The sequence below is a fragment of the Lissotriton helveticus genome, chromosome 1_1 (genome assembly GCF_964261635.1).
Source record: "Lissotriton helveticus chromosome 1_1, aLisHel1.1, whole genome shotgun sequence".
Lineage (NCBI taxonomy): Eukaryota > Metazoa > Chordata > Amphibia > Caudata > Salamandridae > Lissotriton > Lissotriton helveticus.
This window is the reverse complement of record NC_136057.1, coordinates 417193369-417215148: the sequence shown is the minus strand read 5'-3', so window position 1 is coordinate 417215148 and position 21780 is coordinate 417193369. Positions and strand designations below refer to the sequence as shown.

General features: G+C 41.5%; 1 protein-coding gene across 5 annotated transcripts in view; it reads left to right on the top strand.

Moving 5' to 3' along the window:
- The window catches only part of CAPRIN2 (caprin family member 2), an 857580-nt gene that overhangs the window by 395359 nt on the left and 440441 nt on the right, over positions 1–21780 (top strand). For all 5 annotated transcript variants that reach the window (XM_078673768.1, XM_078673767.1, XM_078673766.1 and 2 more), the window contains 3 exons: positions 450–581; positions 16211–16286; positions 16472–16518. In XM_078673768.1, coding sequence (XP_078529894.1) covers positions 450–581; positions 16211–16286; positions 16472–16518 — 255 coding nt within the window. The remainder of the gene's footprint in view (positions 1–449; positions 582–16210; positions 16287–16471; positions 16519–21780) is intronic.

Below are 21780 nucleotides of genomic sequence, written 5' to 3'. Positions count from 1 at the left end.
CATGGCGGGAGTAAAGTACTCTGCCATACTGACTGACTTACCACCTCTTGTAAAACTCTAAATGAGCTCTAAATGATGGAGGGTGCAAGTATTGTAAGCATTCCAAGCAAAATTCTATTTTGCCCTGCGCATGGAAAATAGTAGTTAATGGGCTTAATTCAAGGATTTTGCAACACTGCTAGGTACCACTCTAGGAATGCTGCCTTGCCTTACGGATTTGCTTGCTGTGTTGGTGGTAGCACTAAGTTGGACACAAGTATAGCCTTGATGGGAGAATTCGATCAGTGTTTTAAATAACTTCTTGAAGTATTAATCAAGAACGTGTGCAAGTGAGAAAGTGAATGACCAGGATGTGCATTTTGAGTCAACCGTTTGCATTTCTAAACCTGCATTTGCACTTTTGAAACTGCATTCATTAGTGCTTACACTTTTTTCTTTTTTCTGGCCAGTCTGCAAAAAGTGTTCATCAGGCAGCTGCAGAATTTTGCTCCGCTTCTAGTCTTCCAGATGACCCTGTATTAAGAAGACAAAAACTTCAGGATCTGATGACAAAAATACAAGGAACGTATCATTTTATGCAAGTATGTTTATTTTATTGTTTATAGGAAAGTATCTGTTCTGGGGTGCACTACAGCAGTTCGGTCTGTGATGCCTCCCAAAAGGAGTATGCTTTAAAACCGTATGTGCATGCTTCATGTTTGTAAGAAGTTAAAGTTTGCCCAAAAGGTTGCACACCCCTTTCAAGTTGCCATTTTAGCATGCTTGGACACCAAGACACCCAGACTGATTTCGTTTTTGAAGTAGCAGCTCAGAGCTGTTCTGTTGCACGTAGGTGACTAGCTCTCAGCAGTGGCAGCCTGGGTTTGCACTCTTGTTACAAGCTTCCTGATTTGATGGAAAGCAGTATACAGGCCGTGGGCATGTAATTCCGTTCATCTCCGTCACTGCATCCAACAAGATGGATTACAGGAGTGGTTAATCGTTTTTCAGATTAGCAAGATTAAGTTGCTTTTGTCTTTGTTCATTAGTCAAGTGTAAATAGTGAGTTTGGTGATGTTGCTACAGTTTTGAATGTTGGTAATGATTACTACGCAGTTCTTGCGGTCATGGGCTAATGTGCTTATGGGGGGAAATAGAAGGCTGGTATTTGTAGGAAGATGCCTGCCATGAACCTCCATATATTCCTCTTGCCATGCATATGATATTCGCTCTCTTAGCCTGAGCCACTTTGCATGCTCTCTTACCTGAATATTAATTGCTGAGTGGTGCAGTATTTCCCAAGGAACATAAAAGCAAAAACTGAAATTATTGCCTCAATTTATGTTGTGGTGTTCAAAAGCGAATGTGTTTGACCCATAGTGGCGTATATTGCTTATGGATTTTTCAAGGCTGTATGCTGGTAGCGAATTTCATCTGATCGGGACATCTAGCTTCAGATTCCTTAACTTGGACTCCTTACCTTAGAATTCTCTCCAGGTGCCAGACTGGATCCAGAAACTTTTCCAGCCGAACCTCTGCGTGCTGGTAGAGGGTGTTCTGCGATGCCGTAGCTATGCCATCCACTGGATGTGACCTCAACAGAGTTCCGTATAAACCCTTCCTAGACGTGCTGATGTAAGTTTCTTCTTTTCCATACTACAACATGACTCCAGAGAAGTGGCGCCCCTGGCAGTTTTCGTTTTGGCCTACTATGTTTTTAGTCCCGAACAGTGTGCTTTCTAATCCTTCTGGTTTTAAACCTTGTGGGTCTTATGCTCGATTTATGTCGGCCATAGACCCTCATTCGGTCTGTGGTGCGTGGGTGAGCACCACGACTCCGAGGAGTGCGACGCATGTCAACAATTGCAGCTGAAGGTGTTGCGAAGGCGACTGATGAAGCTCCTGTCTGCGCAGTTCTCGTAACCCTTCCAGTCTCATCAACCTCTGTCTCCTTCCTGCTGTACGATCCGTTAATGGAGCATTCCAGGAGCCAATCCCGTGGCCGTCACTCCAGGTCAGCGTCCCGCGGTAAGTCTCGTAAGATGTCAAAGCCGCAGCATACTCTGGCTTTGTCTCCTCACAATGTGGTTTCCCACAGCTCCTCTCACCTTCGGACAGAGGACACCATGCAAGAATCACTTCTGCCTCCCCTGTCTTTACTGGAGCCAAAGCATCTGACCCAAATGAGATTGTGCTCTCCACGCCATCTTTGGGTCTTCACCTTTCCCTGGAGTGCCTTCGGGCCCTAAACAGGTGATGGGTGCCTTGACTGTGCCCACGCCGGTGGGTTCACCCTTTGCTGCAGTGAAGCCCTTTTCTTCATAGACACTAGTGCACAGCCCTTCAAGGTTCACACCTGCGGCGCTGATAGACTTGGTGCCAGTGCATGGCTCTTCAGAGCTCGCTCCTGCAGCTTTGACCTCACCTCATTCTGACCACGGCGCCATCTGTGACTTATGATGTCCTTCCACTGTCTTCTGATTTCGGTGCGACATCGGATCAGCGTCGATCGATGTTCAGTGCAGAGCCAAATGCATCATGTTTCTGCGTAACTTTCACATGAACAATATCTGGAAGATGATGAGGAAGGGGTTGGATTTATAGAGCCATATCGGGAGATCCTCCTAAGGTGAATAGTTGACTAGGTGAAGCAAGCGGGTTGGAGTTTTCCGCTACTTCTGGCCTTCTTTCTCCTCCTGGCATAGCTACGGAGGCCAGCTCTTCTTTGGCGGACATGTTGGAGAGGGTGGCTGTGATTTTAGATTTCTCTTCCTTTGCTGGCAAAGTCTACTGACCCCCTTATTGGGATTCTTCATCAGGGCCAAACCGGTGTTGAGCAGGTGCTACCCTTTTGTGAGGCGCCATATGATAATTTGCTGGGTGCTTGGGCTAAACCTGATACTGGTGCTCATGTAGACTGCTCTATTGCCCACAAGCACCGCCGTGCCCCCACCGATCCCAGCTGGTCTCCTCTGCCACTTGACACGCTGCAGTTTTGTGGTACAGGACACTACAGGTTCCCATGATTTGGATTGTCTTCCTTGTACTCTGACAGATTCCCGGAGACAGGACTCTTGTGGAAAACATTTCTCTTCCACCAGTGCTGCTTTCCATTCCTTTAACCCATCTTGCGTCCTTGGATGTTTTTCTCTTTCCTTATGGGATTAGTTGGCACAGCTGTTGCCATTACTCCCGGATGCTAATTGGAATGATCCAGCCCAGTTGATTACGAAAGGCTCCTACCCATTTAGTGTGGACTGGACACCACTGATTCGACTGGCCGCTCCATGGCTTCTTCAGTGACATTGTGCCAGTGGGCTTGGTTTCGTATTATTTGGTTTTTGGAGGTAGTCCAATTCTTTTGATGGCCTCCATTAATTTGGTGCCCATGCCAACACTGCTTTGTGCCATTTTTGAGACATTCGGGGTAGTGCAGACCCTTAGCTCAGTTTCCCTTCTCTCAACCTACATTCTTATTCTATGGCTGTGGTGTTCATGTTCAGTGTGTTCTGTGTTGTGTCACTGACTCACGTCTGCGCTCGATTATGATTTCTGGAGGGTGGCCCATAAGTGGGTGTGCTTCGTATGGCACGTCACCCAGAGTGGCGTTACTGCTTCTGCAGGTCTTATTATTCTTTGTTTTTTCACGGTCGACAACCAGTTGTCTTTCTTTGTGACCCTATATGGGTCTACTACCATTCAATGGGTTTTGCTTTTCTCTGCTGATCTCCTCTCCCAAGACATCTTGTTTTCTCTGGTATTCTCGTATGAGATGGATTACCTCTGTAACCTGCTCTTAGGGCGCTTGTCGTAGGCATATTGCCATATTTGCTATCCCTTAAGGGATCCTGTTGCTTTTATTCCCCTTGTGGAAGGTTCTGTACAGTTTGGTGAGATGCCACTACTGGTGCATTATTAGTCTCTCCCGATTCTCTCAGGGAGCACCCTTTGTTAAACCAATTTCCATTGGAGCAGTGGAACATCTGGTATGGTCTCTACTTGGTAATCCACGTTCTGGGCTTGACCAGTGATTTCCATTGAGACATCCTTTTCTCTTGCATCCCCATTTTTTCCCAGCAACCTTTCTTCAGCAGGGTGCACTTTTTATGCGTTATGGTGCACATGTTTCGATTCTCTCGTGATTTTTCATGAAGTGTTATTTTCTCTATTCTGCTGATCTCCATTATTTATGTCTATTTCGCATTCTTTATGGTGTGGTCGTGCAGAGAGTCAATTCAATTCAATAAGCTTAATTCGATAATCACAAGGATATCATAAAAGCACACATTACAATAATCGAATTGCAATTAAAAACCACATATAAATCTATAAAACCAAAAAAACGTAGCTTCACAAGAAAGAGGATTTGACATTGACAAAAAAGATATTAAAAAGAATACATAGACAATAAATAATTATACAAAATTCATGTATCATATCGACTTCCTGAACCTTAACAACAATTTTAAAAACTTTTCCACAATAAGTATCACTTCCCTATTCTCCAATTGTTGTAAACGAACAAAAGCATCCTTAGAAGACCGCAGTCCCCAGGTCTTCAGTAGAGGTATCAGTAAAGATTTTCTAGGTACTTGATAATATTTACAGAAAAGTATGCAATGTATATTAGATTGGGGTGCAATATCATCACAAGGGCAAGGGAGCAGGTTTCGAGACCAATCAGTGCAAGAGGGGAAAGTAATTAGCCGAAAAAAGAAGCCCAATCTAAATCTGGAGAGGAGCATTCTTGAAAAGCAATTAATATCAGCTGCCAGGTATAGTTGAAGACCCTGAACCATGGTGATCCTTTGGAAAGACCAGACAGTTTTATTGTCCTTTTGGGTAGACCATCTTTTGGCTTCTAAATGGTCCATTAAGAGCCTTCTCAAGGCTTTCCTCGATATTTGCTCCAGGCTCGATGGGTCAATTAAAAACTCCGGGCGGCACGTTTCAATACACATCCTTTCAACGAAAGACATCCATTTTATGTGTTTTGCCCCCTCCAATTTTTGGCAATCAGCTATTACTTCACGATTAAAAGCCGTTTCTGGGGTAGTCCAAAGCTTATGCCATAAGAGAATGGGCTCCGTCTTAATTGTATCAGAGATAAACGGTAGCCCCAACTCTGTGCATCAAATAAGTGGATGTTGACTTCGGCAAACCTAGGAGGTATCTGAGGAACTTATTTTCATCCTTCTGGATTGATGTTATTGTATCGGTCCCCCAGAGCCCTGCCCCATAGATTGCCGTTGATACACACTTTGCTTTGTAAATGGTAATAAGCTGCTTGACTGGTCTCCCCCCAATTTTACTAGCAAAATCTCGAAGTGCGCCAATCGCTCTTGAAAAAGCAAGCTTCCTAGCTTTTACAGCGGGTTGCCAGGACACCTTTCTATGAAAGCAAATACCCAAATATGGAAATTGTTCTACAGTGTCTATCTTTTTTCCCTCGATGAATATCGGGCATGGGGTTTTCTTTATTCCCTTGCTACAAGCCAGGGAAAAGGTCTTAGCAATGTTTACCTTCAAACCCTTTTCTTTCATAAAGAGAGTAAATTTAGTAACCGCCCTTTGCAGCCCCAACCTTGTTTGAGACAAAATAGCTGCATCGTCTGCATACAACAAGATTGGAACGGCATGGCCCTCTACCTTAGGGTAATCACATTCAGAACTCCGCATAAAGTTAAAAACGGCATTTATGTAGAGCGAGAAAAGCAGGGGGGCTAAGATGCACCCCTGCCTCACACCTCTGCCAATGGTGAATCTTGAGGAGCACTCACCTCTCTGTCCGTACCGCACCCTGGCCCCTGCATCCCTATACAAAGCAATGAAAATTAAGAATAGATAGGTTCAGTCCTAAGTGCTCCAAAACACTCCATAACTGATTATGGTCAACACAGTCGAACGCTGAGCTTAAATCTATAAATGTAACGAAAAGGTTACCATGTTTAGCCTCGACATATTTCGAAATTAAAAAATATAAATTTAAGCTCTGTTCGACCGTACCCCTACCTGTTCGGAAACAGTATTGAAATCTAGAGAGGACATCAGCCTCCTCTGTCCAGTTATGCTTACGTTTTAGGATAATGCATCCCGCAATCTTCATTAGGGCATCAAGCAAGGAGATAGGACGATAAGAGGGTACATGCCTATCCTCTTTTTTGTATATAGGTACCACAATGGCTTCTGTCCAGGTTGGGATTAGGCCATAAACGTTTGCACAGTTCATGACGGATGTTAATAACGGGGCCCAAAAATCTATTTCAGCCTTAAAGACATCCCCTGGTATGGCATCTGGACCGGGAGCCTTGCCAGATCTACTCCCCTTAATAGCAAGGATGACCTCATCACATGAGAAAACAATGTCAGGGACACACTCTCTCAAGCAATCTGTAGTAGTAGGAGAGGAAACAATGGGGTCCGATGGAGGTGTACCGAGAAGACTTGGGTTACTATACAGCTGTTGAAAATAGGCAGCCCAAGTATCTCCATCAATAGCCAGGTCTAACCTCTTCTCAGGCATTTTAACCCACGGAAGTGGGGCGTTGACTAGCTTCCAGAAAGCCGAGGAATCGCGGCTTTCGGAGGCTGACAACAATGTCTGCCAAGCCTCCGCCTTCAAAGTTTTTATCCTGCTCTTAATAGCATGGCTGTAACGATATCTAGCCTGACGTATCTCAGATAAGGACTTCGGGATGGACTGTAAAGCCTTTTTCAATATCTTAAGTGCTCATGTGCAATTGTTATCGAACCATCCTTTAGATATAGAGGGGCCTGGCTTGAACTGGCGGGTAAGTAGCTTTTTTAGAGTTTCTTGTATTTTTGAAAAAGATTCCAACATTTTTTGAGGCTGTTCTGTCATAGAGAGACAAATATGCACCTCTTCCCACCTCATCTCTATTAAGTTATTAAGAAGGGCAGCAGGCTCAATATTCTCCCATTTAAGAGTGTAGCCATTTACCGCCCCTATTGAAATTGGTTGGTCATACCTTACCGGATGAGTATGATGACTTATAATATGGGATGGTAAAGAAATAGAAACGGCTATGGGGTAATGGTCACCATATATCTGATCTAGCGTATCCCATGAGGATATCAAGGAAGCGTGCATCTTAGAAAAGAGTACAAAGTCAATGGTAGAGTTTGAGCCTCTTCCATGAAAAGAGGGTTTAAAGGGTATCGGAGGTGAGCATAGCTCATTTGCAAAAGCTAAGTTAAAATGTGCTAAAAAGCTATTTAGTGCCTCCCCTGTTTTTGAGTGCATGAAATGATTTGAGGTATCATCATTATCCGGGGAGGAAATAAAGTCAGAGTCCCCTTGAAGCGTACTGGCAGGTGTAACAATTAAAATCACCCATAAAGGCGATGGCCCATTCCCCCCCAAGCAGCTCTTTAACAGAAACAACGGCGTGAAACAATTCATTTAACACCTTCTCCAAACCATGTAATGGCATATTATTATAAAAGTTTATTATTAGCAAATGCAGAGATTTACCTGTTTGAATGGAGATAATTTGATAAGACTCCGTGAGCGAATGTTTCCGTACACTCAAATCCCTAGCAATGTTAACGTAAACACACAGCCCACCCCTGTTTCTTCCTTGCTTACTCGGTAACGCCGGGGAGTGCAAGGTCTGAAAACCCAGAAGATGAACCGGGGTTTGTACCCACGTCTCCTGGAAGCATAAAACTGAAAAAGAACTAACTAAATCAAGCCAAGATGATAAGCCTATTTTAGTGGAGATGCCAGCCACATTCCAACCAAGTATCTGGATTTGGGAAAGTGTGGCACGGTTCATAGAATGATTATAAGATACCTCTGTGTTATTCTCCTGATTTACCCAAGGTTGTTTGGTTGAGGAAGTTCTGCCCGACTTGCTGACCCACTAGCGTCTATCTTGGTACACAGAGAAACGCTATTTAAAGGTGCTACATCAGAGCTCGCACCAGTTACATTCCCTCTCTCAGGGCTATCCACCCTTGATAAAGCCAATGTGCTACCAGAAACTTTTGTATCGAGCTGTGATCCAAATATAGGAAGGTGTACATTTTTGTATAAGTCCAAAGACTCGAAAAGAAGTCCTTTCTTCGGGCTACTGATTTTACAAAAAGGGGACCTCTGCCATTTTTACTTCCCAAAAATGTTTTTGACTTCAGATTTTTAGAAGGCGCATCGTTCTGATTTTGATATTTGGGAAGATGCTCAAAGCGATTTGTCGAGGATGCATCTAGGGTGGAAAGTCATTCAATATCATCCAGGCCAGAAAGAGGCGCATAGGGGTTAAAACAAGGAATATTCCACTGAGGCGTTGAAGGTGGCGGGCAGTGGCCATAGCCAGAGAAAACATGTGGGAAGGAACGAGGAAAGGTGTTTTCCATATATCTTGGCCTTGAGGGATAGAAATTATGTGAATATCTATATTGCTGGGAAGAAAGATAGTTTTCGCAGGGCTGTGTTGGACAATATTTCTTACGAGGCATCAAGGCTTCAGGATAAAAATAACTCAAATTTTTGGGAATAATCGGCCCCCTACTAGTATCTGTAAACCAATCCATAATAAGCGAGATGACTGTGATCTCTAAAAGTGACAATCACGACATCGCCCACAATGTCCTTTGGTCGTATTCCCACCCAATTTGTTCGTTGCACAGAAATTATGTCACCATTAAGGTGGGGTGGCAGTGGTCTGTTGTTGCATAGCCAATAAATGATCTTATTTTTTAGGCTGTTATAATTTTCAAAAGATCCTGATGGTAAGGGCGAAACCCCTGTTAGAATAATAACATATTTGGAAGCGTCTGGGGGTAAATCCACATTTCTTTCACGTAGAATCTGGGTTGGTTTGATTTTTTCCTTGTTCAGCTGGGAGTAGGTCTTTTTATTCCCCAATCTTGCTGATTCCACGAGTGCGTTTACTTGAAGAGACTGTGACTCTTGGGGCATCTTCTTGGTGGCAGTAGAGTATTCGCTAGATTTATTTTTGCAGAAGGCATAGGCACGATAGCAGTTTTTACAGCGGATGTTGCTGTGACCTTAGTTGTCACTTTTTCTGCCTCCTTCGAGTTTGTTGATTTTATTACATCATTTTTTGTTTGAATAGTTTGTTTAGCACCTTCGACAAGAGTATCTAATTGGACGCCTAGTCTCTTGACTCTCTCTATTGGTAGCAGCAAGGCTTTCAAAAGCTGTTCCATCGCATCAGTAAAGTCTTTCAATGGTGGAGGCACATAAGAAGGGATGATATCAGATGGGCTAGTCGAGGCTAAGCTTGGGACCCTTTCTACAATTCCATCTAATTCCTGTCTCAAAGAGACTTTAGATGGCAATAAGTTACGAGCAGAGCTCGCTATTTTTCCCCCGCCTCTTTTCCTTCGTTTTTTAGGAGGCGAGCGAATGATGCCGCGTTTATTTTTTACAGAGTTATCATCAGTTAATGGTCTAAATTCTATAGGAGGGGGAAGTCGTGTTTGCACATGTTGATCAACCCCTGAGCCTATTTGAGCCACAGAAAAATTTTGACTAGGATGTTCAAAAGCTTTTAGATCTATGGGGGTATTAAGATCAATTAAAAGGTTGGTAGGGGGAGGTGGGTCTGACTGAGTGACAACAGATATCGACATGTTAGCCAGCTTTGGGGAAGAGCTGATTTGAAAGATCAAAGGGATATTCTCAGTATTAAACAGATCAGCGTCTGTATTTTCAATTGTGACGTTTTCTAAGTGTGGTATATTTGTTTCCTTAGGAATTGGAGCAATGACTGTGTTTTTTAATAGTTCAATAGAGAGGCGACGTTCCGCACGTCGCTCTGCCAATGCTATATCTCTATCTACGTCGGCAATTGCTCTCGAGAAATATTTATCCAAGGGGCAGAGGATGGATACTCCTACCCTGGGTGGGAATTAATCAGCCGCGGATGTAGACATTTCTGATGGTATGAGTTTGTTAATCGATAGTTTTATACATCGAGGGTCAGGGCGTAGAAGTTGAAAGGTATGCCCAGCCCAGCCTTGTTTGGCCTTGGAGGGCCGTAGAGGGCCCGCCCTTTGCCCGGGCTTAGCCCGGCGCAGCTCCCGCGCGCTCCCGCGACGCGGAGGGCACTCTGCACTTTAAAGCGCCTCCTGGCGCGTCACGATCCCCCGGAGGTGGCTGGGAAACGCAAGGGCACTTGGGAGATGTAGTTCCTCCCTGCCCCTCGGCCTCCCCCCCCCACTGCGGTCGCGCTGATGACAAGATAGCTGCGACGGCAGGGAGAGACCGGGCGTTCCGCTATACTGCTGCCGCGTGGATTCACCTGTGAGGATTGGAGCGTCACCCCCTCAGCAGGACCGGCACAGAAACAAGTCGGCAAAGGTACGCTCCTATTAAGAGAAAGTGCAGAGAGTCTCAAATTGTCGCTCTTTTTGCAACCAACCTTGTGTCATTGTTGACTCTTTCCATCAGGTCTCAAGTACAGTTGTTGGATATATGCGACGTATTTATCCATGCTGCCTTTATTTTGCTTAGCATCAAGGTGTTTATGTTCCTCTTCTCTCGCCTTGCTCTTTCGGTAGGTTAATTGCTTTAGTCATCTGCATATGGATTCTTGGTTCTTACCACTTTTTAACCAATGGTTCTGTCTTCGGACTTTCTTTACTAGAAGGTTGGTTGTTCTTTCATAGACTGTTCTGTTCAGTTGTGCTTTACAGTGTCGTAATAGCCTTGTCCTCAATCTGTTATCACACGGTTGTCACTTTTGGACTTCCTTTCTTAATTAGATGATTCTTCCCCATTCTGTGGCGATTTTCACTTCTTTTTACTGCACTTGCATCAATTCTTTGGCCATACTGTTTGGCATATCTTGCACAGGACTCTATCCTGGCACTTGCTTTTCCTTTCACTAAGGGCTTACAAGAAATTGCCTTTCTCTTTTCTTCAGTTTTGATGTATCCTGCTTATTGTGGAACTTCTGTTCCTCTGAATATATATTCTTATTTAACTTCCCACCTTTCGATTGGCTTTTGCATTGGTTCAAATGGGTGGACTGTATGGTTTGTGCTGCTTTTTGTCCCTACGGTACCTTTTTTGTTACATTTTTCACCGGCTCCTACTTTGTCTGATAGCCTACACCGTTCCAACAGTCATGGCCTTCCAATATTTGACCTTTACTCACCTTGGCATGTTTTTAGGCCCAGTTCACCCTTGTATTATTTATCGTAAGGTTCCGTTTCCTGTTGCTTTCTTTCAGGTTTTGTTATTACCAGCCTTTTTCAGGCTTCTAATCTGCTAGCATAATTGCTTAATGCTTAGCCAGTTTTTCTTTTGTTGAGGGGTGTGATTCTCCCCTCCCTCTAGCTCTTTCTATCTATTTCTTGGTACTATGTTGCTGATTGCTTAGCCCCATACTACCTATGTTCATGAATGTAGGCGTGTTCCTGCTTTTTTTCATCAATATTTTATATATCACGACTATTTATGGATGTATATAATATAGATATAGACATATATAGATATATATTCTGTTCTTTAACCACACCCTTATCCTTCAGAGAGTCTGCCGCACCTAGTCACCACAATCCCATGGAAATTGCATGACGGCAGCGGACTTCTCAATAGTACTTTATTTTCAGTTCAAAAACCTGAGGCCAGCGTGTTTCAGCTTATGCCTTCAACTGGGCAACCCCAGTTCCTACAACCACTGCGATTATAAGGTAGTCCTTCCTTTGTAGCACTCGCCCCCCCCCCAGACATCTACTAGACCGTTCTGTACATTCAAGAATGACCCAATATAGCAGCCATGAGTTACCAATGATTTATAGGGAACATTGCCCTGCTCATGTTGCATCACTACAAGTGTCCACGGTGCTCTACTACAGGAGTTCATTTGTAACGCACCCAAATACTGAAAATATGCAACATTTTACATACTGCCCATACTTGCTTTCAAAATGTATATTTGCATCTAGTATATTTCGTTAGTTTTTAAAATCGATTTAAACATGACAAAATAAAGTGCTTCAATGCTACATATTAGTCAATAGATGAAAACCAGATTAAATCAATATCCTCAATTTGTTTTCAAGAAAATATTTATGTATATATCTCGTAATTTCCAATGCCGTGTAAAATTAGCAAAGGTGCAGTCCATGACAAACGTATATCAGGTCCCTAATTATACCTGTGCTATATTCTGTTAACCTCTAATAAACACACTATGTATATATGCAATTACTGTGCCTAATTAACTATGCAATTGTAATGCTTCATTCGTCTTATCTCTGACGAGTGAACAATCTTTTATCCAAGTTGTCCCACTTGTCACTTAAAGCCTACCAGATAGTTGAGATCAATTTCTACATCAATGTTATAGTGAAACAATTCACAATTTGATAATTGGCACAGACTGAAACCCAAACAATTATTCATATATGGAACACTACCCAGTACTTAATATCTAGTTAACCCAATAGAGTGCTAATACAGATTAAAGTGCAAATGCAATAATTCCTGAGTTAGGTCATTGTTACAATCACAAATGTCTGGTTCACTTATCAGATTCTAATTTAAAGTGCTGGGGCAGAAGGATTCTCTCCCAAAATAAAGTGCATGTGACAAATGTGCTATGACGAAGAAAAAATTGGTACATGTATGTTTGTAAAGTCCATCCACATTTATATTTTGAAAAAACCACCAAAACAATTAAACAGTCTGCTAATTCTAGCACTCTTCCCCCCCATATGAGCTCATTGTCACAGTCGAATCATGCTATTATACCAAATCTATAATTTCATCATCGAATGGCTCAATTATAAGCAACACTGTATAGCATTGAAGACAACCATTCCATTCTGTTCCTAGTGCCTCCATCATAGTGACTGAGGACTGCTATAAACGCACGTGTCATTCAGCATCCAAATTGTTCCCCCATGGCTTTTCTGTACCCCAATGAATTATCTTGGAGTCACAACATCGCAATTCCAATTCTCTATTGCCTTTTGATATGTTGGATACCATAATACTGCAGGCTACTCGAAATCCCTTGATACACCTCTTAAAATTGTTTGGCCAGCGAGTAAGTTCTGTCCTGATGTTTTATGGCCCTTATATGTTGTAGAATCCTAACCTTGGCCCTGTTTACTAGACTTCCAGCATCTCATTTTACAACGACATTCTAGAATATATATACAACAAATTCTGTCTCACTCATTCTCTGATGGCACACTTTCTACTTTCAAATGTGTCTGTTTAGTTGACTCCATATTTGCAGGCTTTACAGCTGTTGCACTTCTTAAAACCCAAATTCCTATAGGGAGCCGATCTGACGAAATTCATATTCCTTGGAACTGATTGAGCAAAGTATCCTTGATTGATGGACCTTTGTGGTAGGTGATGTTGGAATATTGGCCAAGCTAATGTTTAAGATGCTCATAGTGTTGCAAGACGTGCCAGTTGGGCATTAAAAGGGAGCAGATTTGTCAATGCTAATTGTTCTCAAACAATCGGATGGTTTTATCAGATTTAAATTCCTGTGACAAGTCCCTCTGTTGCTGATGCTCCTGATAAAAAAAAATGTTAAAAAGTAATTAATCTCTATTTCTAAGGATACTTTTTTATGGGCTTCTCTTAAAATTCTTTCCGGGTATCTTCTATCCAAAAATCTACGGATCATTAAGCTGGCTTCAGTTTGGAATAGGGCAACTGTGGAACATATTCTTCATGCTCTGAGTAATTGACATTAGGGTTTGCTCCATTTCAAAGATGAAGGATGTTAACTATTTCCATGTAGGGTAGAGTTGCACACTGTTTTTTTTTTTTTTTTTTTTTTTTTTTTTTTTACAGAATGTATGAATTGAATCTTCCAGAACTTTAACTTTACATCTAAAAAAATCAATTTCTTCTGTGTTCCAATTAATTGTTAGTTTTATATTGAATGTTCTTATTCAGTACATCAATATACTCCCGTAAAAGTTCCTCATCTCAATCCCACTATATAATGTGCATGTCTTAGATATAGGTAGCTATATATCTCTGTATCTAAATGTTATATATCTCTTTTCGTGACACTAACTCAGTGTCTGGACTTGTCCCAGGACAAACCTTGTGTAATTCAAAGGCTTTGTTTTGTCTTCGTGAATTCGTAGTGGTAGCATGCCTCATGCTACCTCTACTGTTCATTTGTTCAAGATTTCTTCTGTTTTCACCACAGATAGTCTCAATTTCTACAGGTATGCATTGCTTTGCTCTGTAACGGTTCCTATGGCCCTGTTCTTCAGGGCTTCGGCTATTTATGGTTCTAGTTCCCACCTTGGGTATCTGTAATATGTGGATCATAGTGGTTAGTGTCTTTAAACACATTGTTTTTCCATTATCATGGGTTCTGTCTAACCATGCCAACCTTTTTTTAATTATTTTTTGTTGTTCTTCCACATTTTGTATGGTGTGGTGCCTTTTTTTCTTCTCACCTGGTTTTCTCACTCCACTGGCCTTTTGGGTGTTTCATCAGACCGGTTGATACTTTGTTCCGATTCTTTTGGTAAGGTCAGTTTGCAGACCTACCTCCAGGGATAATGCCCTATGTGGTAGTGGCGCTCACTAGTGACAGTTTGTGTTGCCTCCATGGATGGTGTTGCTATGGTATTGAATTCTAAGGTATGGAATCTGCGGCTAGATGTGTCAGATGGTAAGTTAGTTGCTTTCGGCAACACGTTATCTGGTAGAAAGGTAGTCTAGGCACAGATTCCTTACTGACCCACCCGCCCCATTCTGCAAACTTTTTTCTCCTTACCTACAAGATCCTTTTGTTATTATTTAGTACATTGCCACTTGCAGCGGTTAATTAAAATATGTCGCTGTCTTTTTGACACTGTTTACATATGGTGACTCCACGTTTTTGGGCAAAAACTAGTCCCTGTAGAAGCTGAAGTCAGCACATCAGGGAAGGGCTTATATAGACTCCATCAGTGTCTCGTCCGGTGGACGAAATCACTACAGAGTTGCACAACACCCTCTACCAAAGCGCAGAAGTTATGCTGGATAATTTTCCGGATCCAGCCTGGCGCTTGGGGAGAATTCGAAGGTAAGGAATCTGCAGCTAGACTGTCTCAACCAGATAAGGCATTACCGAAGGTAAGTAACTTGTTCATTAGGTCTTGGTGCAGTTATGCATGGTTAAAAAATCCTTTTTTGGAAAATTAGGTAGAAGACCATTTAATTTACTTCTGAAACTATGGAAATCCAATCCAATATTCAAGGTGATACCAGTGCCCTGCCTGTAGTTGTAATTTTGTAGACTTGCCAAACTGCAGAGTATGAAATAAGTCGTTTGTGGTGAGTGTACACTGAAGGAAGATGTTGGTCATAGATCTAACAAATTACTGTGGATAGAGGGGAGGAAAACTCCAGAGTAGTTCTTCCCTAACCTATAACTCTGAGAACTAGTACTCCAGGTGTGACTGTTACGATGGGAAAATCTATATGTTCAAGTATGAAGGAAAACTGAATTCCTTCCCATCTAAGGAAAGAACCTTTCCTTCATAGTTGAGTATATAGCTTCTTCCATCTTTACAGTTACACCTATAGTACTAGTTAGAACAAGGTCCTAGATCTAATAATTTCATCTGACAAGATTTCACTTCACAGTAACTTATTACCATTTCTCAAGTCACAGTAGATGATTAGTGGTGATCTTGATTTTGCCATATGAGAATGCCATGCTTAATGCAAATTGAAATTGGCACCTTCAGCGGAAAACATTTATTTCTAGACATGGTACTATTTTTAAACACAATTCTTACTAAAGCTGTTGCTGCTTTCACAATGTTGAACTGAGGAAGCTCTTAAATCTAGGTCTTTCATTGAGGCAGAAGAAGGCTATGAGCTCCGATTTCATGACAGTCTAGATAAACAAAAATTGCTTTTTTCAAGTTCTTATATACTCTGTTTTATGACAAAGTAATATTTTCACATTAAGTGAAATTTCCACGTTACTTGAGTCCGATACCAAATGCATGCAATGTCTATCCTTCTGTGCCATGATGAGCTGTGCAAGCTCCTTTCCCTGAAATTTATTCACTTTTATGGAGTCACGTTTTTGGATACCTAACATGTACTTTTACCTGATACTAATAAAGAGCTCATGGATTTTGAACCAGTAACATTTGAATGTGATATGCAGCTTTCAGTTTAAGAAAATACTGTATGATTTAAATCACTAATATTATTGGTGCCATATTTTGTTTTAAAAATAAAATGCAGGAGTCCATTCTGGATTTTGATATACTTTCACAAAATGCTACTGCCTCATCGCTGCAAATATTAGCAAGTCCTCCTGGTAAGTGTGCTTTATATTGCCAACTAAAGAACCATCTTTGTTTGTTGACAATGTGACTAATAAGCTAAATGCAATGTATCCTGCTTTGAGTTGGCATCACTGCTTATGCAAGTGTTTTTTAAACTTCATTGTACATGCCTGTTCTTCCTGATCCGTAAATAATTTCCTTTCTGTCGTTCCTAAAGATGAAAAACCGGCGACCCAGTGTGTGTCTTCACTGCAATCTGAGCAGGTAAGCCCCATACCCTGGGCTTGGTGCCTAATTTTCCTTAACAGTGGAAGCTTTCTTTCTGTGGAGGTAGGATAAATGAGTGTTTTCCTTTGTATACGTTTCAGATTCCAAATACATTTTTTATTTCATGGGCTTCGTTTCAGGTCTTGACCCTCTACCTCCATAGAAAACCTTTTATATAGGTAATTACTTCTGTAGACCAGTGGAGAAGGGACACCTAGATGCATTGAAGGCATATAGTGATGGCGTTCCTTCATGTTATACATGAATGGCATCTCAAATACACTAGCAGTGGAGACTGAGCCTTCAGGGAAGAATCATTTGAGCTACATGGATATGTTTAACTCATCAAGGTGTTTGCCAACTTAAAACCTTCACCGACCTAGGGAAGGAGATTTGAGGATAGCAATCTGAAAAGCTTGACCTGCTGTCACCTGTGGGTCATAGTGACAGGGTATTACAGAGACCATGCTAGTCAACCGCAGTCTGTTTCATTCTAAATTGGCGGTAGCACTGAAACTTGGTAGAATCTTATCAGTGAGTTACCCATGCAAGTGGCCATCCTTTCCATGGAGGTGAAAGTGGATTCAGTGGTAACTCAGTGAATATTCCGAAGGCTCTAAGTCTTTGTCCACATCCAAAAGAAATTAACTTGCCTTAAAACAATAATTTTAAGTTCTTTGCTGGTTTTGAGGAGGGATACTTTCTGAACAAACTATTAAAATTTGCTCGGCCATGTTTACAGCTTGTTCACTGGAGCTGTATATGCCTCAGAGTTTCGAAGGGGTTCTAATTTGTCAGTGATCTCTTGTCAAATGAAACCTTGGTTTATGCTTACCATAACTGAATGGGTCTCTGCTGTGGAAAGTACTTGAGAAACAGGGATTACCCGTCAACATTATAGAGCAGTTGATAAGATTACATCGTGATAACTTTGCTCGGGTAAGGTGGGGCCCTGTGGTGAATTAACTAGTCCCATCCCCATAAAAAGAGGAGTGCGCCAGGGCTGCGTCTCTCTGTTTGTTAATGATGTTTCCATTTATTTAAGCAAATGCAGAAATGATTCACCTAAACTGGGGGGAGAGGTGGTGTCGTCCCTAGTGTTTGCAGACGACACCATCCTAATATCCCAAACTGCAAATGGTTTACAGTGTCTTCTCAACTCCTTTGCCTCTTATTGTAGTGACAAAGGATTAGAGATTAATGCTAGTAAGACCAAATACATGGCCATAAACCCCCACAGCTCTTTTAGAGCGAATTTGGTTCTAGGCAGTGAAAAATTGGAATATGTCCAAAATTGTAACTATTTGGGAGTCTCACTTGATTCTAAAATGCAGTGGAAAACCCAAATTGATAAAAGCAAGTTACTCCTGATTCAGAACAGTCGCCCCATATTAAAAAGGCATGGGGAAAGCCAGAATAAAGCTGTGCTTCCTGCACTTGAGGTGTACCGTGCTAAAGCTCAAGCGGCGGCCCTATATGGGGTAGAACTGTGGGGCCCTGCATGTAAAAAATCATTTGAGGTGAAAGAAAACATATTCTATAGATCTCTCCTAAAGATGCCTGTGCATACACCCACAATCCCGATGATGCTGGACCTCAAGATGAGGCATACTGATCATCACGCAATACTTAGACCACTAATGTTCTGGGTACGGTTATGGACTACACCGGCACTCCTCCATTATAGAACAGAGTTAGAGGAGTTAAAAGATCTGGATATCTCAAACCGTATCACATGGTTTTCACACATAAGAGTATGGTTTGAGAGGGTAGGACTGTCACATTTTTGGAATAGCCCTAATGCATTAACCACTAACTCGAGAAGGACATTAAAAGCCATTTTTTGGGCCTATATGAACGAACACAGAACTAACGATATATCAAATGGTTCTCTAACCAAAGAATTTTTGTTTTTCAAAGTAGACCCTCATTATGAATCCTTCCTGAATGAAGTGAACCCTCCACTAGCCAAAACCCTATACCTCAAATTTAGGTATAGAATACTCTTGTTAAAAAGTTGTGCTGCAAGGTGGAACAAAAACAGTGATGATAACTGCACTATGTGCAATGGAGGTGGGAGGGAGGACATCATGCATGTTTTGTTCTTCTGTCCTGCCTACAAGGCTCAAAGGATAAAGTGGATTAAACCTCTTTGTATAAATTTGGGAGTACGGAGGTGTAGAGATGCAGAAAGAATCTTATTAACAGATACGCATCAGGTTCTTGCATTTGGCATTAGCAGGTATCTGCTTGCAGTGTATTATATAAGGAAAAAAGCGGGAGAAAAAATATGAATTGTACCAAGATTACTGATTATAGCTGGCTTTGATTATGTTTATTGTAAATGTTTACACAGTGTTTTTAAAAGAACTTTTAAATTTAAAAAAAAATCCTTTTAAATAAACACATTTTATATTCAATATTGTGAAAATTCGATTAACTAAGACATATGTAATACCTGTATTTAGTGTAGTACTTATGTATATAATGGTTTTATACATATTTTATGACTATCTACTGTACCTTTTATGAACTTTTATGTTACCTTTTATCGAAATAAAGTTAATTGAATGAATGGGTCTTGTATATTGCCCGTCTGCCTGCGTGAAAGTTTGGTTTTGACAGCCGGTAACTTGGATGTTTTCGTATTTTTACGATTTGGAAACAAAGTTATGAATTGATATTTTTTTCACTGTAGTGTCAGATCCTCTGAATCTGTGTTTTTTTTTTTTCATCTGGACTTCTTCCCCTCAACGAGCAGGGGTTCATGCAGTTTACTCTGTAGCTCTTGGATTGTGGAAATGAAAACTATTCTCCATCTGACAAACTGTATCTATATCTGTATCTATATCTATATCTATAGATATATCTATAGATATAGATATATCTATAGATATAGATATATATACACACACCGAATAGGGAAATATGAAGCTAGCTTCCATGGACAAGGCTATGTATCAACATATATCTGCACTGGATCGTTGTTGGGTGCTGCTTTGTGGAACTTTACACTTGAATGCATTATGCAATTTCCTGTTAGTATGAGTAATGGCGAGGATGTGGCTAGCTAGCTATGGCGGGCAACTTCAAATCTGGGGAATCTGGATAGAGTCTCTGCAATGACGCTCAATATCCTATGATGCTGGGCAAATCACATAATCTTATCCATGCCTAACAAAACTGAATGGGTCCTTGTGTAACGTAACTGGTGCTCTTGTAAAGCGCTCTGATACCTTCGGGTCAAGTTTGCAATTTATAAAACTCAGGCGGAAAAGCTTTGTACAGTGAGTTTACTGTTCACTCATTGGGCATGCACTTGTTAGAGTTTGCTGTGTCTTGCTTTGTGTATTTTTGTGTGGCTTTCGTAGTAATACAGGGTTAAGACACAAACAAAATCCTGTCTGATCTCTATGCTCTGAAATCTTGCATCTTCAGAGCCTAGAGTACAATTTTGATTTCATGATGTTTATCCATTTCCCTTTTGATGTAATTGCTTTGAGTTGTAATTTTGCTTTTAAGTTACAGCTTTTAGTGAATAAACAAGTTACCTAGAAAATCTGTTCCTCCAAAAGAATCCCAGAATGCTTCAGGATCTTGAGATTAACTATTTTCAGAGTATTGTACAAATGTATTATCTCGAGGTTCTTCTTGGTTTCCTTTTGTTTTGAGCTACCTGATTTCATATTTGTTGAGTGACTTTTTCTTTCTTTTTCCCGGAAGAGTCTGCTTTTCTTCGTCTGGGGTTTTTGTTTTTATTTTCATCTTTTTTAGTGTTCATTGAAAATTAGCATATCCATAAAGTGTTGCATTTTGAGAGAAGGCCAGCAACTGCTGACACTTGTTGTTTTTTTTGCCACTGGATAATCTAGTAAAGGACTGTAGAGTATATGGGTTAATAACCAGATTCTTTACTGGTAACCCTTAATATTGAAGTCTGCTTCTTCATCAGTCTGCACTGAAATGAACCTGAGAATTGTGTTTTCCTACGAAATACATTTATGAGCTACATGTTTTAACACTACATAGGGTGATTCACTTTAGCTATAGATAACCTGCTACTTTTCCCTAAACAAGTACCTATCTGTATACTACTGTGCGACCTAGTAATGGTTAAGGGTGAATATGAAAGAATGGCTGGTAGGAAGTCAGGAAAATTAACCGATTATTGCGAACTAAATTCTTCCTCCTCATTCCTAATGCATTAAGGATGATTTCAAGCTGTAACTCTAATCAACAACTGTTTTCCATGGCCAGCTAGACACAAAAATACTGCCATAATGTGAATTATCTTCCGATTCCTCAGTTTAGTTAGCGACTGTATACCGTCACTTATGGTTCCATAGCAGTAGACCTTCAAGCCCAGGCAGTGCCAGTAGGTTTTACGATGATAAATGAGCTTGATTTAAAAGCCAGGTTTTGAGAATTTCTCAATGAAAGGGTAAAGTTATGACTGTTTTAGATAGAAAATTTCATAGCCTGGCCAAGCATATTGAGAGGTTGCAGTCACCAATTCTGCCTATGAACTTTGGTACCACTAGTAAGTTGGCTGTGGAAGAACAGCCGTAGCCTGGTTGGTACAACACGTACCTGCTTGTGAGTGCTTCCTTTCCCAGACAGTCAGGGACTCTAGAAGAAGTGGACACCAACATGGGGACAGATGAAGATTTTACCAACTCTACTATGACTCCCCCCTCCATTCCCCACGGGCATTTCATGAGGTGCAGCTGACTCCTTAGCTGCACGAGTCTGAGATTGCCTGCGACGCTGAGGACCAGACTACCTTTGCAGGTTGGAGATCAGCGGTGGTGAGCCATGGAGGTAACCGGACCATGACTGAGGCAAACTTGCTGAGTGGAGAATGCTGCAGGCTGCAGAGGGCTGGGTGCTGCCCCTGATGCCCTACTAGCTTAGATCTGGTCCTACCCGGGCCTACCAGATTTTGGCAGCAGTAGACGGACCAGAGTCTGACCGGTTGTGTGATATGATTGCAGGTAAGTGCAGCGGAATCCCTGGACATACTTCCAGCCTAAACAGTCAACATCTTGAGAAGCAGTTGGACTTGGTGCTCAACCACGCAATAAATATTGGCTACACCTACATTTAGGGCCAATGATGCCTGCAAGGGGCACTCTGGCCCTCAATATTGCTTGACAGGTACCAATACTTTTCCCAGGCTGTGGGGGGTCTCGCTGATTTTGAGGACACGTTTCTCATGGACAAGATAGTCAGCACATGGATCCAGCATAATTTTTGTGA